The 26,265-nt window shown below is 38.9% G+C and overlaps 1 protein-coding gene across 1 annotated transcript in view; it reads left to right on the forward strand.

Moving 5' to 3' along the window:
* SPTLC2 (serine palmitoyltransferase long chain base subunit 2) overlaps positions 1-26,265 on the forward strand; it is a 110,376-nt gene that overhangs the window by 22,987 nt on the left and 61,124 nt on the right. The window contains exons 2-6 of the mRNA XM_004739164.3: positions 3,342-3,536; positions 14,995-15,149; positions 16,842-16,990; positions 18,842-18,966; positions 24,713-24,806. Coding sequence (XP_004739221.1) covers positions 3,342-3,536; positions 14,995-15,149; positions 16,842-16,990; positions 18,842-18,966; positions 24,713-24,806 — 718 coding nt within the window. The remainder of the gene's footprint in view (positions 1-3,341; positions 3,537-14,994; positions 15,150-16,841; positions 16,991-18,841; positions 18,967-24,712; positions 24,807-26,265) is intronic.

Below are 26,265 nucleotides of genomic sequence, written 5' to 3' on the forward strand. Positions count from 1 at the left end.
CAAACATATCTTGGTTTTCTTTGGAGTCCTTAAATCTCCCTTGATTAATAATACTACCATTGTTACACTCTTACCTGTTTAATGTGAGCAGACTGGCAACTTTTTTTTTTTAACCCCTGGAGGGAGTAATAAGCTAATTTTTTTTTTTTTTTTGTCTTGTTGACAGTATAATTCTCGTTAGAATGAATGAAAGGCCTCTTGAGAGCCCTCTTGCTTAGTGAATCCAGAATATAAAATACCCTGGAAGAGTTTGTAGCCCATGTTTTGTTCAGTGTGAATTTGACCTGCAATGTAGTTGAGACTAAGGTATTAGATGTGGGATCTGGAAAGGTCCTAATACGAATTGTGTAATTACTGTAACTTGTTTAAAGCCCTCTGGTACTTACTGTTGAAAGAGCAAAAAGCATAATGTGTATTTTCATTCATTCAACAAATGCTTATTGAGTTCCTGTAAGGTGCCACTTTCTCTAATATTGATAGTACTAAAAGGAACCATTGCTGAGTGCTTACTGTTTGTTAGCACTTAATACATACTCTCCTGAGTGCGATGTGCCATAATGAGCAAAATAAGCCTGGTGCTTTCCCTTATGGAACATGATACATGTGTAAGATGGTGGTAATACTACCTTTTCCCCCCATTTTTTATTTAAATTCAATTAGCCGGCGTATAGTACATCATTAGTTTCAGATGTAGTAATACTACTGTATTTCAGTCATGTCAAAAATAAAATTTGGCATCAGTAATTGAAGAGCAGGTGATTTTTTTCTCTAATTTCTAAGATTCTGTCAACTTTCAGAGGTTTGCATATCACTTGGCCTGTACATTCTCACCCTGAATGATCAGAGTGAACTGTGTTTTGACTGACTGTTTTCTAAAAGTTATTTAATAGCTGAATCTCAGTTCCTTAAAATGCAGTTAATTTAAAGTAGCACTGTGATAGAATCACAGTATGTAAAAGCAAACTCATGATTTAACTTCCTTCTTCCTAGACAGTCCAGCCAACTGCATGAATGTACATGGTGGTGCTGGTTTGGGTGTGTCTCAGATCAAGGCGATATCTTTTAAAGAGATCCACCCACAGCATTCCTGACAGACAATCTGTCAAACATTTGTTAGAGACTTAGGAGCTCTGAAAATTGCCTTACTTTTTACTAGTATGTTCTATTGAGAGAAAACAGTTCCAGAGATAAGGAGAGTTGGGTACTGGTATTAAATACAGTGTTCTTTTATATACTTTTTTTTTCTTTTAAGATTTTATTTATTTGTCAGAGAGTACAAGCAGGGGGAGCAGCAGGCAGAGGGAGAAGCAGGGTCCCTCCTGAGCAAGGAGCCTGACAGGGGACTTGATCCCAGGACCCTGGGATCACGACCTGAGCTGAAGGTAGATGATTAACTGCCTGAGCCACCCAGGTGTTCCTAGATACAGTTTTTTAAAGAGATAATCAGAATATTATTTTGGGGGGCACATGAGTGACTCAGTGGGTTAAAGCCTCTGCCTTCAGCTCAAGTCATGACCCCCAGGGTCCTGGGATCCAGCCCTGCATTGGGCTCTCTGCTCAGCGGGGAGCCTGCTTCCCTCTCTTTCTCTACCTGCCTCTCTGCCTACTTGTGATCTCTGTCCATCAAATAAATAAATAAAGCCTTAAAAAAAAAAGAATATTATTTTTGTTGTGTCTTAAGTATTTTTGATTTGCTTTGTCCAGCTTAATAACTTATTTATATGCTGTATTAATTTTTAAACAATCTCTTCAGTTATTGGCTTGCTTCTAGCTATTCTGTTCTAAATACATTGCAACCTTGTTCCTGCATAAAAGTTTAAGTAGTAAACATTGACACAGACTTCCACCTCTTTGAGGAAGAGATTGATGAAGATGCATATCAGTTTTACATATGGTTTTCCGAAGTTCTTTAGGCCATGCAACTGAAGCAGTGCCATCGGATTCCAAGTATCATGCCTTTCTAAAAGGCCTTTCCCTTGTCTAGAACAACTGTTTCTTTTCCAGCTGTTCTAACTTGCAGCATACAGGTAGCTTTCCCAAAAGAATATTATTGGGATATAATATTCTAAAATATATCTAATCCATGGATCAAGTTGCCTGAGAGGCCAAGAAAGAATCTTTTATTCTTTCATAAAAATAGGGGTTTTTCGTAACTCTAGCACAGTGTGCAGTTGAAAATATGTCCCTGTTGAATAGTGAATGAGCACCCGTACTGCAGTTGGCTGTTTCAGACTTAAGGCTAAAGTTAACGCACAGACGTCTCTGATGAGATTTTTCCATAAAAGATTTCCATTAAGATTGGCCAAAGTGTAAAAAGCTTTGAGCTCTGAGATCAAAAGTGCAATAGCTTGGTATCTGTATTAAAATTCAAGTATCCCAAAGGATGAAACCAGGGATAATCTTAAAGTGGAAATGGATACTTTGGTCAAGCTGAAGGGGGACAGAAACTTTTTTTTTTTTTTTTTAAGATTCTACTTATTTATTTGACAGAGAGAGAGAGAGGAGAGAGATCACAAGTAGAGACAAAGAGACAGGCAGAGAGAGGGGGGGAAGCAGGCTCCCCATTGAGAAGGGAGCCTGACACTCAACTGGATCCCAGGACCCTGAGATTGTGACCTGAGTGGAAGGCAGAGGCTTAACCCACTGAGCCCCCCAAATCCCCCAGTTATTGATCGTTCTTAACTGTTTTTCCCCTTGTGTCGCATTCCACTTTCTACTTCTGTACAGCACTAGATACTCTTATATAAGCATTTTTCTTTTGTGCATACTTTATTTGCATTACCTCAACAAAAGCTGTTAATAAACCGTGGGTTTTTACAGGGGCCTAGTGCTGGCCCTTATTTGGAATACAACAGCTGGTGGCTTTAAGACTTACTGAGCAGGGGGGAAAAAAGACCATATAGCAGGAAAACATAAATATTTTAGTTTGCTTTGGGACTGATTTACTTGGAATACTTCATTTGTAAGCTAAAATGCTATTTTTGAGGATAGGCTTTTTCTTTGTTGATTCGTTTTTTTATCTGCTTTATTAGAACAAAGGAAATTTTACACAATCCAACCAGAGTATTTTAAGATCTAGCTAAAAAATCAAATAATGATAGAAATGAGTGTTAAGCATTGTTCTTAGGCAGTTACTTCTCTGTTTTATTTTTTCTTTGCTGTTTATCTAAAGTATATATAACATATAATATTTTTGTTGAAAAAAATTATGCCCTGCTAGGTCTTACTGGATTTTTTGACTATTAGAGAATTCTGAAGTTATGCAAATCTGTAAGGAATTAGATTTTAGGTGGTAATCTTTTTCTTGGGATCGAAATAAATGTCTTTAACCTCTGTTTTAGATCCATCATGTTACACAAAATGGAGGACTTTACAAAAGACCATTTAATGAAGCTTTTGAAGAAACACCAATGCTGGTTGCTGTGCTTACTTATGTGGGATATGGTGTACTCACTCTCTTTGGATATCTTCGAGATTTCTTGAGGCATTGGAGAATTGAAAAGTGTCATCATGCAACAGAAAGAAAAGAACAACAGGTAATTGTTAAAAGTCTTTGTATGGAAACCTTTTATAGACATCCTAGTATTCTCGCTCATTTTTTTCTTTAGAAATTTTGATACATGTGGGGCACCTGGGTGGCTCAGTGGGTAAAGCCTCTACCATCTGCTCAAGTCATGGTCCTGGGGTCCTGGGATTGAGCCCCATTCTGGGCTCCCTCTCAGCAGGAGCCTGCTTCTCCCTCTTCCTCTGCTGCTCTCCCTGCTTGTGTGTGTGCTTTCTCTCTCTCTGTCAAATAAATAAATAAAATCTTTAAAAAAAAAAAATGGAAATTTGTATACACATTAAAATAAAAATATTCTACATGCAGTTAAATGAAAGTATTTCACAAAGAAAGTGGAAAACCAAGTTAAGGCATGGAGAAATCAAAGCATTTGACATATTTCTTTTTTTATTTTTTAAAGGTTTATTTATTTGAGAGTACACGTGCGTACGTGCTGGTTGGGGAGGGGCAGAGGGAGAGAATCTCAAGCAGACTCCCTGCAGGGCGTTGAGCAGGTTGCTGGGCTGGGCTCAACCCTGGACTCTGAGATCCTGACATGAGTGAAAACCAAGAGTTGGATGCTCAACCGACTGATCCACCTAGGCACTCCACATTTAACAGATCTAATTTAATGATCACAAGAATTGATTCCTGTTTGCTGAGTGAGAAAGCTAAAATTCACAAGTTAAAAATTTAACATTTCCTGAGTTGCTTAGTGTCAGAGCTGGTACATAGACATGGGTCTGTAAAATGCCAGAAGCCATGTTCTTTATGTTGATGGTATTGTGCTGTATCCCAAGTTGTATCTCCAATCTTCTAAGAAGACAAAGAAGTTCTGGAGGACTCATGATGTGTTTTCTCATAGACACATTATACGTAGGTGTTTGGCTCACAGATAGCTCTTTTCCCCAAACAAGCCTAAAAACAGAATGTGGCTGAGCTACTCTGTTCACGGTTAAAAAAACAAAAAAGGCAATCTTGTTTTAGTAATTGTAAATAGAGATGATATTGATTGTCTCTGAGGGGAAGATCTCACTTCGCTTTCCTCCATATACTCCTTCGTACCTCTAGAGTTCTGCACAGGCTACAGGTATTGCCTATTCTCAAAGATAAATAAAATTAGAGTGAAATGCCGGTTTTTCTAAAAACAAACTGTTTGTTCTTGGCATGTGAAGTATGGAGAGGTTGTCCTCTAGCCCAAAGAATATACTAGATTAGAGAAGGGCTTCTGAAGTTAGATTTTTTTGGTCATCATACTTCTCAATTTTTGTGGGTATTAGAAGAGAGAGGTAGATATGGTGGCAGCAAGGTCACCATTGAGATAGGAGCCATTAGATACTGGGAAGGGGTGGTGGTCCTGTGGGGGAAGGGCAAGGGAGCATCTAGAAACATGGGGAAAGAAAGGATCAAAACCTGTCAGTATGGGGATTGAAGATTCTGGCTGGTCCTGGGAGAGCCCAGGAGCCAGGCTTTCTTTCCTCTCATTTCAGCCATTCTGCACCATTCCTAGCTTCAGCACCACGAGCTGGTCCTCCTCCTCATTGCCCTGAAATGCCTACAGATTCATTTCATGAAAAAGGTATTTCTTGAATACCTAATGCGAGCAAAGCCCTGTATTCAGAGTTTGGTCCAGTAGGCCAAACTAGTTTTGATCATTGAAAACCAGAACACATTCTTAAATTTTTTGATTCTTCTTTTTTTCTGCCTCTGTACATCCCAGATAGACTTTAGGGCTAGAGTGCTTGGCCAGTATGTTGATTTTGTACGTGGCTCAGGTGGGGCCTGCTGGCTGTGGGTTAGAGCTTCTTATGTACTTACGGGCTTGTCCGGTATGTCAGTCACTTATTTACAGCCTGGTACCTTCCTATCAGACTGAGTTGTTGGTGGTTGTGACGAATGGGAGCTGAAGTTTTATTCCCATATTCAAAAAAACCCTTTACAGGGGCCTCTCCTACTGTGGGCACCCTGTAGAGATCTGCTAAGTAACATGGGAAGGTGGAGGTCAGGGGTGCTGACTGATGGGGAGAGTGGTCCTGGCTGAGGGAATGGAGTAGGCACAGGCATGAAGGATGTTTGGGAGAACTTGGAATGTGGATGTATGAGGGATTGGGTTGTGAATGTCAAGTGAACTTTGGTAGGCAGTGAGGAATCTGGGTGGTTTTTGAACAGGGGTATGACAGGAGAGTTTGCACAGCTGGTATTTTGTCAAAGTGTGATGAAGAATGAATGAAACAATGGAGTTGCATCCAGATTACTTTGTGAAAGAGTACGTGATGTTTGGAACTTGTCTCATGTGCCAGAGGGTGAATTGGCTCCTGAGTATTATGGTGGCCTGTGTATGCTTGACCTTGGTATTAAAGTATTAGAACACATAGATTTCATTCTTTGGTAGTTTCTGATTTTGTTGAGAAAACAAACTCTTCCAATCCAGCAGGTCTTTGTAAAGCCCTATACAGATAAGTAGTGTTTGAATTGTATGTAGATATAGAACAAAAAAATAACTGAGTAGCATTGAGTTAATCAGGAAATAATTCTTGGAGGAAGAAGTAATAGGAGGAACTATGTGGGGCAGTGGGGGGGGGGACATTTGCAATTTGAAGGACTATGCTAATTTATTCAAATTCATTTCAATGGGATTTTCACAGTAGATAACATTAACAGTTAAACCAGCTGAATTCGCCATTTTCTTACAAAAATTCAGCTTTTGGACGTAAGGAAGATCATTCAGCCTTATGGTACAGCATGTTTGTTTTCTGATTCTGGATTAGATGTAGTGAGAGGGATATGCAAATTTCAAAGTGTTACACTAGAAGAGATTAGGGAAAGTGCTTGGTTGGATCATAAAATGCAAATATAATGTTGCCACTTCCTCATTTCACTGAGTGAATGGTATTTATAACTACATCCTTACTTTCTTCCTCATTCCGTTGTAAAAGAGAGTCTATTTTAACTAACTATGCTGGTTCTTCATATGTTGCTTTGGGTATAACTGAGTCCCATGGTCCCACTCTAAAGATAAGTTAGGGGCTCCTGGGTCATTCAGTTGGTTAAGCAGCTGCCTTATCTTGGTCCTGGGGTCCTGAGATGGAGCCTCAGCCCTGTATCAGGCTCCTTGCTCCACCCGGAGTCTGCTTCCCTCTCTCTCTCTCTTCCCCTCCCTCTGCCCCTCCCCCAACTCATGCTTTTTCTTACTTTCTCTCTCTCGAATAAAAAAAAAATAAAATCTCAAAAAAATATATACATAAGTTAACAAAAGAAAAAATTTAAATTTAAAAAATGAAGATGAGTTAACCTGCATTTGTTCTATATAAATTACAAAAAATTCTTTGAATTCTTTACTACTTGATCTCTGTTATTAGTGTTTTTTGGATTAGAAATGTTTTTTTTCCCAGTCTCTGGTCTGTTTCTTTTTTATGTGAGGTGAAACTAGCACTCCAAATCTAATCTGTGTGATTCGATAAAGCAAAAGGTTGAATTTTAAATGTTTTAGTATCTAGGTAGGAAATACCTAGTCTAAGAAGCAAATTGTGGCAGGTAATTACCACATGCTTACTAAACCTAACATTTTGCCTCTACAGTTTGTTCATGACCACATATTCAGAAACCGGAGGGACAGGACATTGGGAAGGGACATTATATATTTACCCCCTGATATGTTTAATTTTTAAGATACAAAAGAGGGAAATTGATTGAAATATATTAACAGGAATTCCTGGAAGGATTTTATCCTTGACCTCCTTTTTAGAAAGCAGTCTACTGACAATATTCTGGCAGTTTGGAAAAACTATTAATGTAGTACAGTTACTTGACATATTAAGCTGGTGGATTATCATTTGGCTTGTCTTTTTTATTTCTGGGGATTTACAAAGAGCTCTTCTTGCCATTGTTCTATCTGTGTGGATGGAATCCTCTCTTTTTTTTTAAGAGCTCCATTGAGATATAATTTATATACCATAAAGGTCGCCTGTTTAAAATGTATATAATTTAGTTGTTTTTAGCATTACAGTTGATCTTGAGAAATGTGGAGGTTAGGGGTGCTGACCCTTCCCCCATGCTGTTGGAAATTTGTAACTTTTGACTCCTCTGAAACTTAACTACTAATAGCCTGCTGTTGACCCAAAGCCTTGCTGATAACATAAACAGTTAACACATATTTTGTAAGTTGTATTTATTATATACTGTATTGTACAATACAGTAAGCTAGAGAAAAGAAAACGTTATTAAGAAAATTATAAGGGGGGCGCCTGGGTGGCTCAGTGGGTTGAGCCTCTGCCTTCGGCTCAGGTGGTGGTCTCAGGGTCCTGGGATCGAGCCCCACATCTGGCTCTCTGCTCAGTAGGGAGCCTGCTTCCTCCTCTCTCTCTGCCTGCCTCTCTGCCTACATGTAATCTCTGTCTGTCAAATAAATAAACAAAATCTTTAAAAAAAAAAAAAAAAAAGAAAAAAAAAAAAAGAAAATTATAAGGAGAGGGGCGCCTGGGTGGCTCAGTGGGTTAAAGCCTCTGCCTTCGGCTCAGGTCATGATCGCAGGGTCCTGGGATCGAGCCCCACATCGGGCTCTCTGTTCAGCAGGGAGCCTGCTTCCTCCTCTCTCTCTGCCTGACTCTCTGCCTACTTGTGATCTCTGTCTGTCCAATAAATAAATAAAATCTTTAAAAAATAAAAAAGAAAATTATAAGGAGAAAATACATTTTGAGTACTGTACTAACTGTATTTATTGGAAAAAACCTGTGTGGGGGCACCTGGGTGGCTCAGTAGGTTAAGCCTCTGCCTTTGGCTCAGGTCATGATCTCAGGGTCCTGGAATCAAGCCCTACATCAGGCTCTCTGCTCAGCAGGGAGCCTGCTTCCTCCTCTCTCTCTGCCTGCCTCTATGCCTACTTGTGATCTCTCTCTCTGTGTCAAATAAATAAGTAAATAAATTTTAAAAACAAACAAACCAAAAAAACGGTGTGTAGGGGTCCTGCGCCGCTCAAACCCATGTTCAAGGGTCAACTGTATTTTCACAGGTGTGTAGCCTGCACCGTAATCTAATTTTATGACATTTTTATCATCTGAAAAGGAAATCCTATACCCATCAGCAGTAACTCATTACTCCCCCTCATTACACTAGGCGACTATGTCTAAATGTTTCCTGAAAATGGGATCGTACAGTGTGTGATCTTGTGTGTCTGCCCCTTTCATTCAGAGGAGTCTTTTTGAGGTTCGTCCACACTATTGTAGATTTCAGTAGTTCATTCCTTTTTAGTGCTGGGTCGTATTCCATCATATACGACAGTCTTCTATTTTTACTTACTCTATGGACTTCTCACTGGCACAAAATTGTATGCCAAGTAAACCTTTTTAAGGAGTTTTGTCACCGAGAACCACTTCATTCTTTTGCACTGGTGACATGTATAGACTTGCAGATGTGTCCCTGTTACTCATTGGGCTTTTCTGTTCAGAGCAACAGTGCAGCTTTTTTTTTTTTAGCAAGGTGCCCCCCTCCTGTGCTTTTTTGGGGTCTTTTGAATCTTTAGCCTTCTATCTTTTGAGCTACTCTTTGCATTTAAAAATTTGGAACTGTTTTTTACTACTCACTGAGAATGCAAAAATTTAAAAAGATCTGGTGCCCTAATATCCTAAGTCGTTCCAAGTTTAATTGAGTTCCGTTAGGGTGCTAAACAGGTAAACTGATTTAAAGTGTTTTATCAGAAGGAAGAAATAAACTTTAAAAAAATAGGATTCCTAGATTCTTAAGACTACCCACAAGCCCTCCACAATTCTTTGGTCCCAGTTGAAGAAACCCTGTTGAAGTTTTGTTACATTTTAAGCTATATTTTGGTTTTATATATTTTTCTCATGAAAGCATTTTGAAAATACCATGACAGCTTTGGTAGTAAATATCTGCCCTACTTAAATCTGGTCATCCCATGGAGCTCGTCAGAGACAACACGTGGTGACCGGCCAGTGCTCGGCTGCTGTTTACTACACGTTCCATTTTGGCCATTGGGAGTCTAGTGGATCAGCGTCGCATCTGTTTGTCCTCTTCCAGATCGTTCCCAGTAGCATAGACATGTTATTTTTCCCATCTTAAAACCAAACTTTCTGGGGCGCCTGGGTGGCTCAGTGGGTCAAGCTTCTGCCTTCAGCTCGGGTCATGGTCTCAAGGTCCTGGGATCGAGCCCCGCATTGGGTTCTCTGCTCAGCGGGGAGCCTGCTTCCCCCTCTCTCTCTGCCTCCCTCTCTGCCTACTTAATGATCTCTCTCTCTGTCAAATAAATAAATAAAGTCTTTAAAAAAATAAAACAAAAAAACAAAAACAAAAAAACCCACAAACTTTCTCTTGATCCTTTCTCCTCCATCTACTGTTTCGTTCCTTCTAACGCACGTACACTTATTTATTTGCTTACTTACTTGCTTAAGTGAGCTGTACGCCCAGTGAGGCTTGAACTCACGACCCCAAGATCAAGGGTCCCATGTCCTGACGACTGAGCCAGCCAGACACCCGTCTTTCTTCCTTTTAGAGTAAAATTCTTTGACGTAGGTGTTTCCAGGATCTTGCTTCCGGTTCTTTACTGAACTCAACTCCAGTCAGGATTTTACACCTACCACTTCAGCTAAATTGATTCTTAGGATCACCCATGACACCCGTGTTGCAAAATCTCACGTTCCTTACTCAGTCTGTACCTTGTTTGGTCTGCCAGTCGCATTTGACAGAATTGATCACTCTCCTTCCAGAAGCATTTTGCTTACTTGGTTGGTTTTCAAGCATTATACTTGCCTGGTTTTTCTCCTGCCACTCTCATTCTCTCTTGCTAGATCCTTCTCATCAGCCCAAGTTCTGAATGTTGAAATGGGTATGGCAGTGGCCTCATCATTGGTCTTCATCTCATCTGCATACACTCCTTGGTGATTTCATCCATCATCATGGCTTTGGGTACCTCTGTATGCTCATAACTTCCATGTTTGTATCTCTGCCACTGACTTCCTCATTGAACTCTACACCTGGGTATCTAGCTGCCCATCTGACATCCCCACACAGCCATCTCAGACTTTACATATCTAAAACTGAGCTGACATCCCTCCGACCAGCTGGCTCTATTCCTCATCTCTATGGATGACGGTTCTCTTCTGCCGTTGCTGAGGCTGAAAACCGCAGTGAGAGCCTTGACTCTACTTTCTGCCACACAGCATATGTAGCCCATTAGGAAATCCTAACTACTCAACCTGGACATCAGCTCCTGCTTAGCCTTTCACTCATCTGCGCCAGCCTCACTGGCCTTTTGGAGTTCCCTGGTATGTCGGGTACACTCCTGCCCCACTGCTGTTGCACCAGCTGTCTGCCTGCCAGGCAAGCTCTTCCTCCAGATGGTCAAACGGCAAGTTCCTTCACTTCCTTTTCCTTTATTCTACTCTGGCCACCCTCACCAAGTTTTAGCATGGTTCCAGCATTTTATAGCCCCCTTCCTATGTGATTTTTATTTCTGTTAGCATTTTTCACTGTTTAAGATCCTTTATATTTTATACATTTGTCTTGCTTAGTATCTTTCTCTTCCACCAAAATGTAAATTCCACAAGGGCAGAGATTATTTTTGTCTTTTTGTTTACTATTGTACACCCACTGCCTAGAAGAGTGCTTTGCACTTCTTAAACATTCAGTAAATGTTTAAGATAATAATATTGGGAGTGGTGATAATAACAGTGAAAAGTGTTGAGTCTTTTGAAGTATTCATAGTCAGGGTTGTGTGTGTATGTGTAATCATGCACATATGAACACACAGATGACTCAGTTTCAGATCTAAGAAAACAGTGGTCTTTACTTTTGAAATGTCATTCCCTGTCTCCACTTTCAGTGGTTGAGAGTTTTGAAGCATCCTTATCTTTGCCAGATACATAAGCATCTTAGCACCCTCAGACGAAGTAGAATTTCTTGTGATCAGATGTTAGGCCAAGCAAATTGGGATGCACATCATTGAGTCAGGCAGCTCAACAAGCTGCGACACACAAACCTTTCAGACAAAATTGTGTGCCATGGAAATGTATGGGCATAGACTTTGGAGTGAAAAGACCTGAATCAGTTCCTAGCTCTGCCTCTGGCTCGTTCCCTAATTGGGAAAGTCATTTTATCTTTCTGAAATTGGAGTAATATCTTTTTTAAGAGGGTGCAGGGGTATTAAAGAACAAATGTATGTAATAGAAGACGTACCGTAAGTATCCTAAGTACTCAGATGGGAACTCTGGCTGCTGTTGTGATTAGCATCGTCTTTGTTATCATCATATTTGGACATCTGTGTTGGGCCAGAATTGCTCTTAACAACCATGGGCAATTGTTATGATGAAGTCAGCTTCTGGAAGTGCTAGTACTCAGCCTTTTCCATTGTGCTCTTTCGGCCTGCACAGGGGCTAGAATAGGTGGTACCTATTTATTTAAAAGAGTATAGGATGTTTTCTAAAAGACTCAACTTCAACCAATAGAAGATATTTATTGGCTAATTACTAAGATGACTCCAGACTACTTTTGGTAAGGTCTTCAATGATCCCGAATAACAAATCCATGAATTTGAAGTTTTCTCTGAGGCTACTGGTAGAAGTCACTTACCAGGGTCCTTCACATCCAGCAATCCAGAGTGTAGCCTCGACGAGACACTGTTCTCTGTTTATCATGGATATCTGCTAGTATATGGGTTTACTGAAAGGTCTTGAGGAAGCATGTGCATGAGTGCATCAAGTTCAAACAGGGCATGGAGGCTCTTTGCACTTGACTCTTATCATTGCCTCTCACTTACCAGTTCAGTACTCTTGTCTGGGCAAGTGTCCCTTTAGAGTGCTTGTTACACTGTATTTCACCTTCCTTTGTGTGCCACTCCACTCTGCTCCACTAAGAGATCTTGGGAGTGTGGAGGTTGTTTGTGTCTTACTCATTTTTATCCCTAATGCCTACTACCTTAGTGCCTGGAAAGGACAGCTCAATAAATGTTTGTTCAGTGACCAAGCAAACAAGTATTAGGTTGGCCCTGACTAAAGTCATTTCCCAGTGACTGAACTGAGGAGGAAGAAGGGGGTGGTGGGGATGGAGAGTGGGATGGGGGACAGGATGGGAGGGTGAGGGCAGGTGTAGTGGGGGTGTCATAGTTTGCAGAGAGAACTGTCTGTCCTCTAGTCCTTGAATATTTAACCTGTATGAGATATTTTTGGAAATAGGCACTCACCCTTGTTGCCTAGAACTAGAACCCTGAATAGTGTTCCATTCCCATTCTTCATTACTAAGTTGTAGGGAGTTTGGGTAGCTGTCTTTCAGCTCTCTCCAGTAAACTCTCCAGCTGTAGTCAGACTGCTACCCTGGGCATGGGTGTTCTCTTCTGCCATTCTGTCCCAGCTGCCTTTGGTCTCTAACATCCCTCACTGTGGCAACTTCCCCATCAAGTCTGTTCCCAAATCAAGGACTTAGTTGTTCTCTTATTGTAAGGATGAACAATGAGCAGTGAGCTCCCTGATGTTGGCAGTCTCTGTTACGGAGATCTGAACGCCTTTCTCTCGCCCCTCCCAGCCACACAGCGCTAGGTCACTGGTTACACCCAGAGCTGCCTGCAGCCTTCTTTCTATACTGGGGTTTGGTAAGCCTTCTGGTAGATGGGATCAGACTTTTTAACTGTTTTCTGATGTTTATATAGTAAAAACAAAAATAGTGTTCTTTGTTGCTAATAAAAATTTGTGATGGAGAATTTCTCTCAGGTGTTTGAGTTAATACTTTTGCCATTAATGTACAGTGTTTAGTACTGTTTACCCTATTTGGTGTGAATTGAAAAGGATTGACAACAACTTTTTGGTTTCGTTTTGTTTTTTCCTTTGGGAAATAAATGCGTGTGAATAGTAGCCAAGGAAAAGTCCTAAATTAGAATTTGGATGTCTTTGTTCCAGTTTTCAGTCACTCAGTATTCTTGTTGGAAGAGGAGACTATCAAAAGGGATATACCAGTTAAGTAGTAAGTTTCCAATTGTGATAGGTTATTTATGGATATTTTCTCTTAAGGAAATGTAAATGTTGAGATGGTATCAGGTACTTGTACATTCCTAAGAGTACTTTCTGACTCTGCTTAGCTTAATTTAAGATTTTATCTACTGATTACTTTAGAGCCCAATGTCATAGAAAGTTGTTGATTATAAAATTTTATGAAGAGTCTTCTTTAGCAATTGATGTTACAAAATAAGGCTTAAACTTGAATGTTTCTGATTAGCTTATTTAATGTAAGTCCAGAACTCAAGGCTGGAAGTCCAGCAGTTTGCTAACTATAGTAAAACTATAGTATAGTTTTCTTTTTGTTTGGTTTACTCCTTATCTTCAGGAGTTGAGTTGATCTAATGTGGTCTGATCATGTTCTGAGCAGTGGTCATACCACATGGGACATGACATTATGCATTCATTTTAGCTCCACCCAGATTATTTTTTATAGACTTAATTTTTAGTGTAACTTATTTCCTAGTAGAAGGGAGAGCTTTAAGTACCTGGTCATGGGAATTCATCGTAAGAATCTTTTTTTTTTTTAAATCCCATCAAGGGAAAGAAAGCTGAGATAGATATCTTTCTATATAAACTATCTTTAAGTGTTTCTTGTTTATCATTTTTCTTTGGAAGTTTTTCACTTTGATCCTCAAAAATCTGCAGAGGCTGGAATTTTAATTCCAGAAGTGCTTTTCTTGTTTGAACCTAAAATTATAGTGTTTTTTTTTTTTAAAGATTTTATTTATTTATCAGAGAGAGAGGGAGAGAGCAAGCACAGGCAGGCAGAATGGCAGACAGAGGCAGAGGGAGAAGCAGGCTCCCTGCTGAGGAAAGAGCCCGATGTGGGACTCAATCCCAGGACGCTGGGATCATGACCTGAGCCGAAGGCAGCTGCTTAACCAACTGAGCCACCCAGGCGTCCCAAAATTATAGTGTTTTTTTTTAATGGCATTTCCCAATATATGACTTGGGAGGCAGAAGAGAAGTCTTTTTGAGGTTATTAGCAAGGAAAACCATTTAGATGACAGAATTGTACAACTAAGTTTTATTTTTATGACGCCTACTAATTGAGTTAATTTCTTTGGCTTTATATTCATGCAGTCAGATAGTTATTTACAACCATGTCATACAGGTTAACCACCAGAGCTGAGTGACATTCACCTGATTAAGAGTTGTTTTACTTTTTTTTTTTTTTTTTAAAGTAATCTCTGTGCTCATTGTGGGGCTTGAACTCATGATTCTGAGATCAAGAGTTGCATGTTCTTACTGATGGAGCCCGTCAGATGCTCCCAGAGTTGTTTTAAAGTTGTTTAAACGTAAAGAATTGATGCCTTTGCAAATGTTTTCCTTATCACTTAATTCAATGTAATTGACCTCTCATTCTCAAGCACTCTTGCAACATGGGAGGGGAGGTTGTAAAAATTTTCTAAGGTGATTCAGTTAAATTCATGGTATTTCACCATCTGTTGGCAGGACTTTGTGTCATTGTATCAGGATTTCGAAAACTTCTATACAAGGAACCTCTACATGAGGATTAGAGACAACTGGAACCGGCCGATCTGCAGTGTGCCCGGAGCCAGGGTGGACATCATGGAGAGGCAGTCTCATGATTACAACTGGTCCTTCAAGTGAGTCTCAGTTGGGAAATTATTTCTTGACAGCAAGAAAAAAAAAAAAATTCTTCACTTCAGAATGCATCCTGTTGCAAATTGAGTAATCTGTTAAAGCGAGTAGAAGCTGAGAGTACAGTACAACACACTTCGTTTCCTTGCATATTGTTCGTTGTTACCAGATTTTTTTTGTTATCTGGATTTTTAAAATGCATTTTTCTATTTCATTTGATACTGTGTTGGGTTATAATTGAAAACAAAATTTGACTTACTAGAAAGAAAAACAACAATAACAATAATAAACAGTGGTGTCCTATTACACCACTTACCAGAATTAAGTGTCTGAATTTACTTCTGGGTATTCTGAGTTCTCAAATGATTGAAGGACATATGAAATGGTTTTACTTAAATAGATTGAATAGTTTGGAAAACTTTTCATATTCGTAAAATTTTATAATTTAGATCGCACAAGTATTACATGGTTGCATTGTTTTTTTGTTTTTTTGTTTTTTAAAGACAAATAATACAGATAAATGAAATGTTCCCCCATGACAACTAACCATTTCCGTTCTGCAAACCCACTTCTCCACAAGTCTTCATTCCCCAGAGGTGACCACTGTTACCCGTTTGTTGTGTAGGAGTCCTCCAGATGTTTTTTGTGGGGCATGTATGTAGTGAATCTGTGGAGTGACATATAGGTAGTTTTTGATTTATAAAAATGGGATCATATTACAGAAATCATTTTATGTCTTGCTTTTTTACTTGCTAAAATGCAGGTAATCTGTATTCACAGCAAGTTCATTATTAGTAGTGGCTACTGATTATCCCAGAGTATAGCCGTATATAGTATATAGATGTTGGGCTGCATCAGTCTTTGTTAAAAACCTCAAAACCTCAGAGATCAAACAGAACAGTTTATTTCTTGTTCATACTCTGTGTCTGCCTTAGGTTGGTGGAGCCTCTGAACCATGTTGTTCTCACTTGTGGGCCCAGGCTGTTGGAGCTTCCACATGTGGGATGTCACTGGTCTGTGTGCCTGGGAAAGGGACATGACAGATAAATTGTGTAGTGACTTTTTTTTTTAAGGATTTTACTTTATTTATTTAAGAGAGAGGGTGCAAGGTTCGGTGGGGGCGGGGGGGGGTTAGTTGAGGCACAGAGAGAGAAGGAGAGAATCTCAAACGGAATCCCTGCTGAGTACAGAGCCCAATTCAGGGCTCGGTCCCACCACCCTGAGGTCATGACCTGAGCCAAAACTCAGGAGTCGAATGCTAAACTGACTGAGCCACCCAGGTGCCCCATTGTGTAGTGACTCTTAAAGGATCTTTATGCATGTATTTTTTCATATGTTTGTGGAAATTGCTGAGTTAAGGTGTGTGTATGTCTTTTAAATGATAAGTACTGCCAAAGTGCCTTCTAAAAAAAGAAAAAAGTACTGGCTGATACTCTTATCTACAGTATATGAGACTATCCTGGCTAACATGGATATGGTCATTCTTTAAATCTTTATCATTATTGATAAGCAAAAATTAGTATTTTAGTTTTCATTTTCTTAATTGGTAGTAAGTTTGAGCTACTTGTCACTGAGGCTGTAATAATCTCATTTCCTATATATTGTGCTTCCTTTTGTATTACCAGTATGTTTATTATCACATGTAAGTGTTTGATTTGCTCATGAGTTTCATGAACTTTTATGCTATTGAAATACAGGTACACAGGGAATATAATTAAAGGCGTTATAAACATGGGTTCCTACAACTATCTTGGCTTTGCACGGAATACAGGATCATGTCAAGAAGCAGCTGCCAAAGTCCTAGAGGAGTATGGAGTCGGAGTGTGTAGCACTCGGCAGGAAATCGGTAAGTGCAGGCTCTGTTTGACCAGCTGATGTTCTCCACTGTGCTACTCAGGAGGGAATAATGCTGGTACGGAGCTAGAATAGTAAGCATCCAAATACGTACTTTGCCGTATAGTTTTTGAAGTAATGGATGATTTTAAAGCTTTCAACACATTTTGAGACATATTTACCTTTTCCATTGTATAATAAAGTGGGTCTAGAAAGATTCCATAAACATTTGATTCATTTATAACTTTAATGTTGACTTTTACAAATTATAGTGGTTAAGGGTGCCACTTACTAGTACTGACTTCATGGATATATGAAGGTTAATGTGTTTCCATACCAGTAATTGGAGACTGATAATAATTCCTATCTTATAGGACTGTTTGAAGAATTAAATCAGCTAATTCAGGTAAAGTGCTTGTGACATGGTAAACACTCAGTAAATGTTAACTGTTTTTATTACTAGTGTAAATCTATAAAATGTAAAGGTGAACAGATTTATGTAAAGATAGTTAATTTTTTTTTAAGATTTTATTCATTTATTTGAGATAGTGCGAATGCAGAGAGAGAAGCAGGCTGAGCAAGGAGCCAGATGCGGGGCTCGAACCTAGGACCCCAGGATCATGACCTGAGCCAAAGGCAGGCGTTTAACCAACTGAGCTACCCAGGAGCCCCTAAAGAGAATTAATTTTTGTTCATAGGAAGATTTCAGATTCTTCGATTTTGTTTGAGAGAACTAAAAACTACAGAAATTATAAGGCAACTTCCAGGATATTTGTTACCGGGAATCACCCCAGAATTATTTAAAACAATAATTCCTCATTATTTCTTGTGGGTCCAAAGACTGGCAAATGTAGCTGGGTCATTTCCACTCAGGGTCCTTAATGATGTGGCCAAGGAGCATGGTGCCATGATGACATATAGTAGTCAAACCTTACATCTTTATGGCACTTTATACTTTATAAATTGCTTGAACCTATTCTCTCTCTTGATCCTCACAACAGTATCATGGGGTAGACAGAGCAAATATTATTACTGGTATTTAGCAGAAACTGAAGCCCAGAGAGGTTAAATGACTTGATTAAAGCTTTGAGAACATGCAGCATCCTAGTTCAGCAGTCTTTTTTCTCATCCTCTTTTCTGAATTTAGCCAGTATCATTGATCAGTCTTGTTTGGTCCTTAAGGATTTGAGTATTGATATAAAATCACAGTACAAAGTGAGGGGGGTTGCTTTTTAATTTGTCTTTTGCTACATAACAAATCGTTCTAAAACTTAGTGACTTAAAACAGAAAACATTTATTTGCTTGTGATGCCGCAATTTGGGGAGGGCTTGGCATTTATCTTGACTCCATGTGGTATGGGCGGGGCATTCTGGACAAAGACAGAGGATCCAGGACAGCTTCACTTACATGTTTGGCACCTCAGCCATGTAGTGGGATGAGGTGAGGCCTCACTGAGCCCTGCATTCCACTTCCATATAGTCTCTTGTCCTCCAGAGCCTCTCTCTCTCCTTGTGGCCTCTCTTTACAACATCTAGTTAGACTATTTTACATGGTAGCTGACTCTAAAAGTACAAAAGCAGATGTTGCAAGGCTCTTAAGGCTTAGATTGGAACTGGCATGTGTCAGAAGGGATGGGAGAAATTGTTGGCAACTTTTTCTTTACAGGAATTCCCTCCCAGGTGGCGAATCTGAATGTGTTCAACTACAGTGTCCATGATCAGCCCTTTCTCTTCATAATACTCTCCCATGGAGCTTAGTCTGAAAAGGTCGTCCCATGTAGCTTATGATTTCTTTTTATAAAGTAATGAGTGGTTCTTAAATTTGGGATTTAGTGGTATTAACTTCATTAACTTTTCCGTGCAGGAAACCTGGACAAGCATGAAGAGCTAGAAAAGCTTGTGGCGAGTTTCTTGGGAGTAGAAGCGGCTATGGCATATGGCATGGGATTTGCAACAAATTCAATGAACATTCCTGCTCTTGTTGGCAAAGTAAGACTTAGACTGTCGTTTATGAAAATATTCTTGCATATTTTGTTTTGTTTTGTAAAGCATACACAGCAAGCCCAAGGCTATTGTAAACTTCAGACTACACGTGGTCTACCCAAAGATATTTCTGTCACTAATTTTCGATAAGTAAATCCCAAGGAGACTTTATCAGTTGAAGCTTTCTTGCTAGAACCCATGATTCTTTCTCTTCCATTAGATGACTCTTGCCTTCTTCATTTCATACAGTTTTGAAAGGGATTCTAAGAAATAAAAAATTTCATAAAAGGCTAAAATTTTAAAAGAAAGAATGTTTAAATTGGAAGGTTACTTAACATATGAAAATACATGGGTACCCTAATACTTGTTCTTATCATAATGCATGTTGCTCAGAGATACATGGGCAAAATATGTGTATATATGTAAAATACATGCAATGATACAGGTTAAAAGTAATAATATAAGTAAATAATAATGAAGATTAAAAATAATAGTAATAATAGTAATAAAAGTTTGTGTGTGGGTAGAGTTTGTAAGGGGGTAGTTAAGGAGAGAAGAGATAAGAGATTTTGTAAGTCATATTTTAGAGGGTTGGCACTCTCAGCTTGAAAGGGCCCTGAAGGTTTTTGTTTTATTTTTTATTTTTTTAGAGAAAGTGTGGGCACACACACACAAGTGCACAAATTGGGGGGTCAGGAGGGGCAGAGAGAAAGAGAGAGAATCTCAAGCAGACTTTACACCCAGTGCGGAACCCAACATGGGGTTTAGTGCCATGACCCTGAGACCAGACCTGAGCTGAAATTAAGAGTTGGATGCTTAACTGACTGAGCCTCCCAGGCGCCCCTAAAAGACATAGTGATTTTATTTATTATTTATTTATTTTTATTTTTTAAAGATTGTATTTGTTTATTTGACAGAGAGAGATCACAAGTAGGCAGAGAGGCAGGCGGGGGGTAGGGGAAGCAGGCTCCCCGCCGAGCAGAGAGCCTGATGCGGGGCTTGATCCCAGGACTCTGGGATCATGACCTGAGCCGAAGGCAGAGGCTTGAACCCACTGAGCCACCCAGGTACCCCAAGACATAACAATTTTAAATTGTTATGTACCTAATTAAATTAGGTATCTAATAATAGAGCTACAATAGAGCTTCAAAGTACATGAAGGAAAAATTGGAATAAATTGAAAGGAGAAATGGACAAAATACATAATTTTTATTACAGTTCTCCATTCCACTCTCTGAATAATTGATAGAAGAACTAGACAGAAATTCAGTAAGGTTATGGAACACTTGAAAAACACTATCAAAACCAACTTGACTTAATTGACATTTATGAAACACTTCACCTAACAACAGCAAAACATTTACCAAGATAGACCATTTTCTGGACCATTAAAAAAGCCTTAACAAATTAAAAAAAAATTTTTTTTTAATTAAAAGATTTTATTTATTTATTTGACAGACAGATCACAAGCAGGCAGAGAGGCAGGCAGAGAAAGGAAGGGAAGCAGGCTCCCAGCTGAGCAGAGAGCCTGATGCGGGACTCGATCCCATGACCCTGGGATCCTGACCCGAGCTGAAAAGCCACCCAGGCGCCCCAAATTTTTAAAAATTTAAATTGTTCATAGTGTGTTCTCTGATCATAATAGAATTAAATTAGAAATCAGTAACACAAAGATATCTGAAAATCCTCAAATATTTGAAAATTAAACAACATACTTCCAAATAATCGATAAGTCAAAGAAGAAAGAAAAAATAGAAAATACTTTGAGCTAAATAGAAATGTAGCATGTTACAGTATGTGAGATGAAGCTAAAACAATACTCAAATGGAATATATAGCTTTAAGGGCTTATAATAAGAAAAGAAGAAAAGTTTTGAATCTGCCTTCTACATATGGACTTCAAAAAAGAACAGCAGATTAAACCCAAAGATTTCAAATAGAGGAAGGATAAAATAAAGCCAAATCCAGAAATCAATGAATTAGGAAAAATGAGTGAAAGCAAAGGTGGTTCCTTTTTTTTTTTTTTTTTAAGATTTTATTTATTTATTTGAGAGACAGAGAGGGAGAAACAGGCTCCCTCCTGAGCAGGGAGCCAGTCCCAGGGCTCGATTCCATGACCCTGGGATCATAACCCGAGCCAAAGGCAAACCAACTAACCAACTAAGCCACCCAGGTGCCCCCCAAAGGTGGTTCTTTGAGAAAATGCATAAAATTGATAAATCTCTAGCCAGACTGGTAAGGGTAAAAAATAGAGAAGATACAAATTACCAGTAGCAGGAATGAGAAAGAGTCCATCATTCTACACATCCGATAGACAGTAAAAGGATAACAAGGATATATTAAGAACAGCTTTATGTTGGTAAATTCAACAATTTAGATACAATGGACAGATACCTCGAAAGACATAGATATATGGTTCTTTGACTTCACATTGATTATAATACTTTCCTGTCCTGCGTTTGAGTGGTATAAGTCTTGAGATTCTTATTTGGAATTTCTCAGAATTTTTCACACTAGAGGGTTAAATGATCTCATCCTGTTCTTTCCTGGATGTTCAGAAACTAATCACATAGGGGCGCCTGGGTGGCTCAGTGGGTTAAGCCGCTGCCTTCAGCTCAGGTCGTGGTCTCAGGGTCCTGGGATCGAGTCCCGCGTCAGGCTCTCTGCTCGGCGGGGAGCCTGCTTCCCTCTCTCTCTCTCTCTCTGCCTGCCTCTCCGTCTACTTGTAATCTCTGTCAAATAAATAAATAAAATCTTTAAAAAAAAAAAAAAAGAAAGAAACTAATCACATAGAATTAGAGATCTTATATACAGACTTGGAAGATACTACCTTAAAGATTTATCTTTCAAATCAAACATTACAGTTAAATGTTACTAAGTATCATTTAATCCATTAAAGGCAGGAACTAATCCAGTTTTAATATTTCTTTGAATCTGATACTAAGTTTCTATGTGAGGTGGTTGATTTTAAAGGCAGGCAGAGACAGTATATTATAGATTAAGAGCATGTGTTCTGGAAGCAGAAGCTTTCTAATGAGTCACTCATTAGGCTTGTGACCTTGAGCAATATCTGTAACTCCTCTAAAAGGGAGTTTCCTCTTATGTAATGTGGGGATAATAATAGTACCTGCTTCATAGATTTTTTTAAAATGGGGGTTAAAAGTAATAATGCCTTTAAAACCCTTAACCTAATGCCCGGAACATATTAAGCACTTAGCATTTAACTGCTGACATTTAATTTTTATTTTATTTTTGAACTAAGGATATAATAGAGCATCATAGTAGATTGATACATTGAAATGGTGAATAAGGCTGTCTAAAAGGAGGCACATAGCAAGTTATATTGCAGATTTTGTCAGAAAAAAAATGAGCAGGAAAGAGAAGAAAATAAAATTGTATGGAGAGGGGGCGCCTGGGTGGCTCAGTGGGTTAAAGCCTCTGCCTTCGGCTCGGGTCATGATCCCAGGGTCCTGGGATCGAGCCCCACATCAGGCTCTCTGCTCAGCAGGGAGCCTGCTTCCTCCTCTCTCTCTCTGCCTGCCTCTCTCCCTACTTGTGATCTCTGTCTGTCAAATAAATAAATAAAATCTTTAAAAAAAAAAAAAAATTTAAAAAAAAAAATAAAAAAAATAAATAAAAATTAAAAAAAAAAAATTGTATGGAGAGGAAGGAGGGGCATCCTTTTAAGGTATAATGGAATGCCAGGAGTGGTTAAGTAAAGGGTTTGGAGATTTGCAGAAGAGAAATTCAGTATCTCTTTGTTTTCTGCACCCTCCTCGCCTTTTTTTTCCCATTTTTAACTTTTTTCAAAGATTAACTTTGCATTACAGAAGAGTTGTAAAAGAATACAGAGTTCATGTATACCCTTCTGTAAGTTTCCTTTTATGTTAATATCTTATACAGCAGTAGAATTTATCAAACCCAAAAACTAAGCTTGATATAATACAATTAACTGAAGTACAGAGCTTATTTCAATTTCACCAGGTTTTTCTACCAATACCATTTTCTGTTGATGTTCATGGGATCTCCTCCGTGTCTAGTGTGTGACAGTTCCTGTCTTTCCTTGTCTTTCATTATCTTGACTCTTCCGAAGGCAGAATTGTTGCTTCTCCCCTATTCATTTATATTAGTAGAAATTCATGAATATTTTATTATTTGGGTCCAACACGGTTGCCCTTTATTTTGTTGCTGAAGTTGTTCCAGTTTTGGCCTTTGGGAGATCTTTCACATGGGCTCCTGTGCCATTTGACTGTGCGCTTATCCTACCGCCACCCCACCACCCCACCCCGCCCCCAAGAGCACTTTCTTAATTTGTAGCAGGACAAGAGGTTCTGGGCTTTTTTTTTTTTCCTTCTTTTTTTCTTTCTTTCTTTCTTTTTTTTTCTTTCTTCAAAACCTATTTTAGTTTGGGGATCAACCAGTTCTTTCAGCCCTGGTGTTTTTGTTTTTGTTTTTACTGGAGGATGGTATTTAGAAATCAAGGTCTGTTGTGTTTATGGCCACTTGGGTGTCACTGCTTCTTGTCCCTCAGTGCAAAGAGCTAGAAAAATATCTGCATATATGCTTAACTCATGCATACACTGCGTGCATGTGTATACATTACATATACATTTTAAAACCCATCAGCCCTTACTGCTACCTCCAACTCTACTTCTTTTTAATGCGCACATTTTTAACAAAGTAGCTTTTTATTTTAATAATCAAAGATTTGGGGGTGCCTGGGTGGCTCAGTAGTTAAGGGTCTGCCTTCGCCTCTGGTTATCCCAAGGGACTGGGATGGAGTCCCACATTGGGCTCCCTGCTCAGCAGGGAGCCTGCTACTCCCTCTCCCACTCCCCCTGCTTATGTTCCCTCTCTCACTGTCTCTCTCTGTCAAATAAATAAATAAAATCTTTAATTAATAATATAATAAAAACTTGGCTCACAGTAAAAATTAGACATCTGCTGTTAAAATTTAAGTATTCCTCTAAGAATATTTTGTTAAAATCAGTGTGTGGGTGTGTGTGTGTGTTTATCTGTCTTCTTTCTTTTGTTCTCCTGAGAACAACTTTCTGCAACTTAGTCTTAAAATCTAATTGGGTATTTTGAGGATACTGTTGGCAGAAAAACCTGTTGCTGAGTTCACATCATAATGGTTTGAAGGGCCTGATCTGTGGAAGAGTAGGAACCTGGGATGAAATAAAATCCCTCAGCCTTTTCTTGTTGCCTTAGGAGAAACTCATGTTGATATATTAAAGTAGAGCTTATTGAGGGATTTTAAAGGCAAAATTGAGGCCTACACTTCATGTCAGTGGGGAGAGTATTAGTAAGTGGAATCCTTATTGAATTGGGAGGTATTATTAGGAGTGAGAGGAAGAATGCTCTACTCCCTCAGCGCCCTTGTCCCCCATCTTTTCCCATGAGTAGTAGTACATCATACCCAAACTCATATGGAATACCGTCAAACCAGGAAAACTGACACCCTATGAATACTATCCGATACATCAGATTTTAGGTATAAATAAAAGCCTCTTTCTGCATATCTGAATATTTAAGTCTGTCACGGGACTGAAGAAATTAAAAGGCTAGAATTTTGTATCTGCTTCCAAGTTAATTTTGCAAATATGTATACCTTTCTTCTTGAAATTGATAATTTTGCTGTTGTATAAGCTTTCCTTGATAAAATAGCACATTAATGATTTTAGCATTTTGTCATTTGTGTAAGTAAGGCTTTCCCCCTAGCTTCTGACCTTTCTGTGCTGGTGGTTTTGCAGGGTTGCCTGATTCTGAGTGATGAGCTGAACCACGCATCGCTGGTTCTAGGAGCCAGACTCTCAGGAGCAACCATTCGAATCTTCAAACACAACAGTGAGTTTGATGACTTCACTGCAGGCCTTAGTGTTTCATATTCTCTGTGTTAATGGCAGTGGTAACATTAGTTACATTAATAATGGGAGATACAAATGAAGCATGTAACAACATTTAAAATGTCCTTCTGGTCCAGTCCTTTAAAAGTTACCCTCTTCCTCATTAGAAATAGAGGCTGAAGGAAGCCTTTTAGTACAAAGTACCACATTTTCCTTTTACTTAACTTTCAACTCTTTCATCTTCCTTGTTTACAAGTCACTCGTTCCGTGTGTGTTTACTAGATGCCTATGGTGTATCTTTCTGTAACACCAGGGCTACTGAGATGAATAAAAAGCAGGGTCTTGTCTTAAGGATCTCCATCTGGTTAATGAAGAGACTATAGAGAAACCACTAGTGGAATACCACTGATACAGAACAGATACTGGACTATAGATGTGAGCAGATGCTGTAGAGGCACGGAGGAAGATGGCACTGCCAGAACGTTCTCCCTAAGTGGAAGTGTCTGGTGTATTAGCAAAATAACGATTAACAATACAAAAGTAACTTTTGTAGTTAAAATACTCACGTGTAGGAAGGAAAGATTACCAAACTGTACGCCTAATACCATTTTTTTTTTTGGCAAAATGTGTACACATACAGACAAAAGTCTGGAAGAATAAATACCCAAGTGTGAGATCTGTACTCTGGATGGAAGGCTTATGCATGCTAATAACTTTCTTCCTTCTGTCTTTGTCTTATCTAAGATGTTTTATAATGAGGATGATACAAGCAGTATTTTGTTTTATGAAGTCCATGGCATTATTAGACACAATTGTGTAACCTCCTTGCTTACTATACACATCCTGAACTTCGTTTGACTCCATGGGACTCTCCTCCTCCCCTAATGCCAGGGTGGCGGGCGGAGGTGCCCGCGTTCAGTCCGTCCCTCAGTTTGGACATCAAGATCGTTTCTCAATTTTTCTACTAAAAACAGTACTAACTACCTACTCACATTTTTGCTCAGTGATCGGATTAATGGCTTAACATAAATTCCTAGTAGTCTTAGGATGCCTGGTTAAAAGGTTATAAAATTTTTAGACTTTTCCAAATTGCCTCTAAGTATGATGCAAATTTTTACTTAACAACATGATAGTGACTGTAATCACAGGCCGACATAGGACATTATGAATCACTTAAAATATATTTTTTTAATTATTTTTATTAACATATCATGTATGTTTTGCCCCAGGGGTACAGGTCTGTGAATCATCAGGCTTACACATTTCACAGCACTCACCATAGCACATATCCTCCCCAGTGTCCATAATTAAAATATTTTCTAATGGAATCAGTCAATAACATGTTAATTTCTATTTCTTTAATTATTAGATGCTAAACAGTTTTTTTAAATACAGTTAATTGTGTTTGTATTTCTTTGTGAATTGGCCATTTTCAAATTGTTTCTGTTTTCCACTGAGTA

This window comes from Mustela putorius, unplaced genomic scaffold (assembly GCF_011764305.1).
Source record: "Mustela putorius furo isolate JIRA1106 unplaced genomic scaffold, ASM1176430v1.1 tig00000129_pilon_pilon_pilon, whole genome shotgun sequence".
NCBI lineage: Eukaryota > Metazoa > Chordata > Mammalia > Carnivora > Mustelidae > Mustela > Mustela putorius.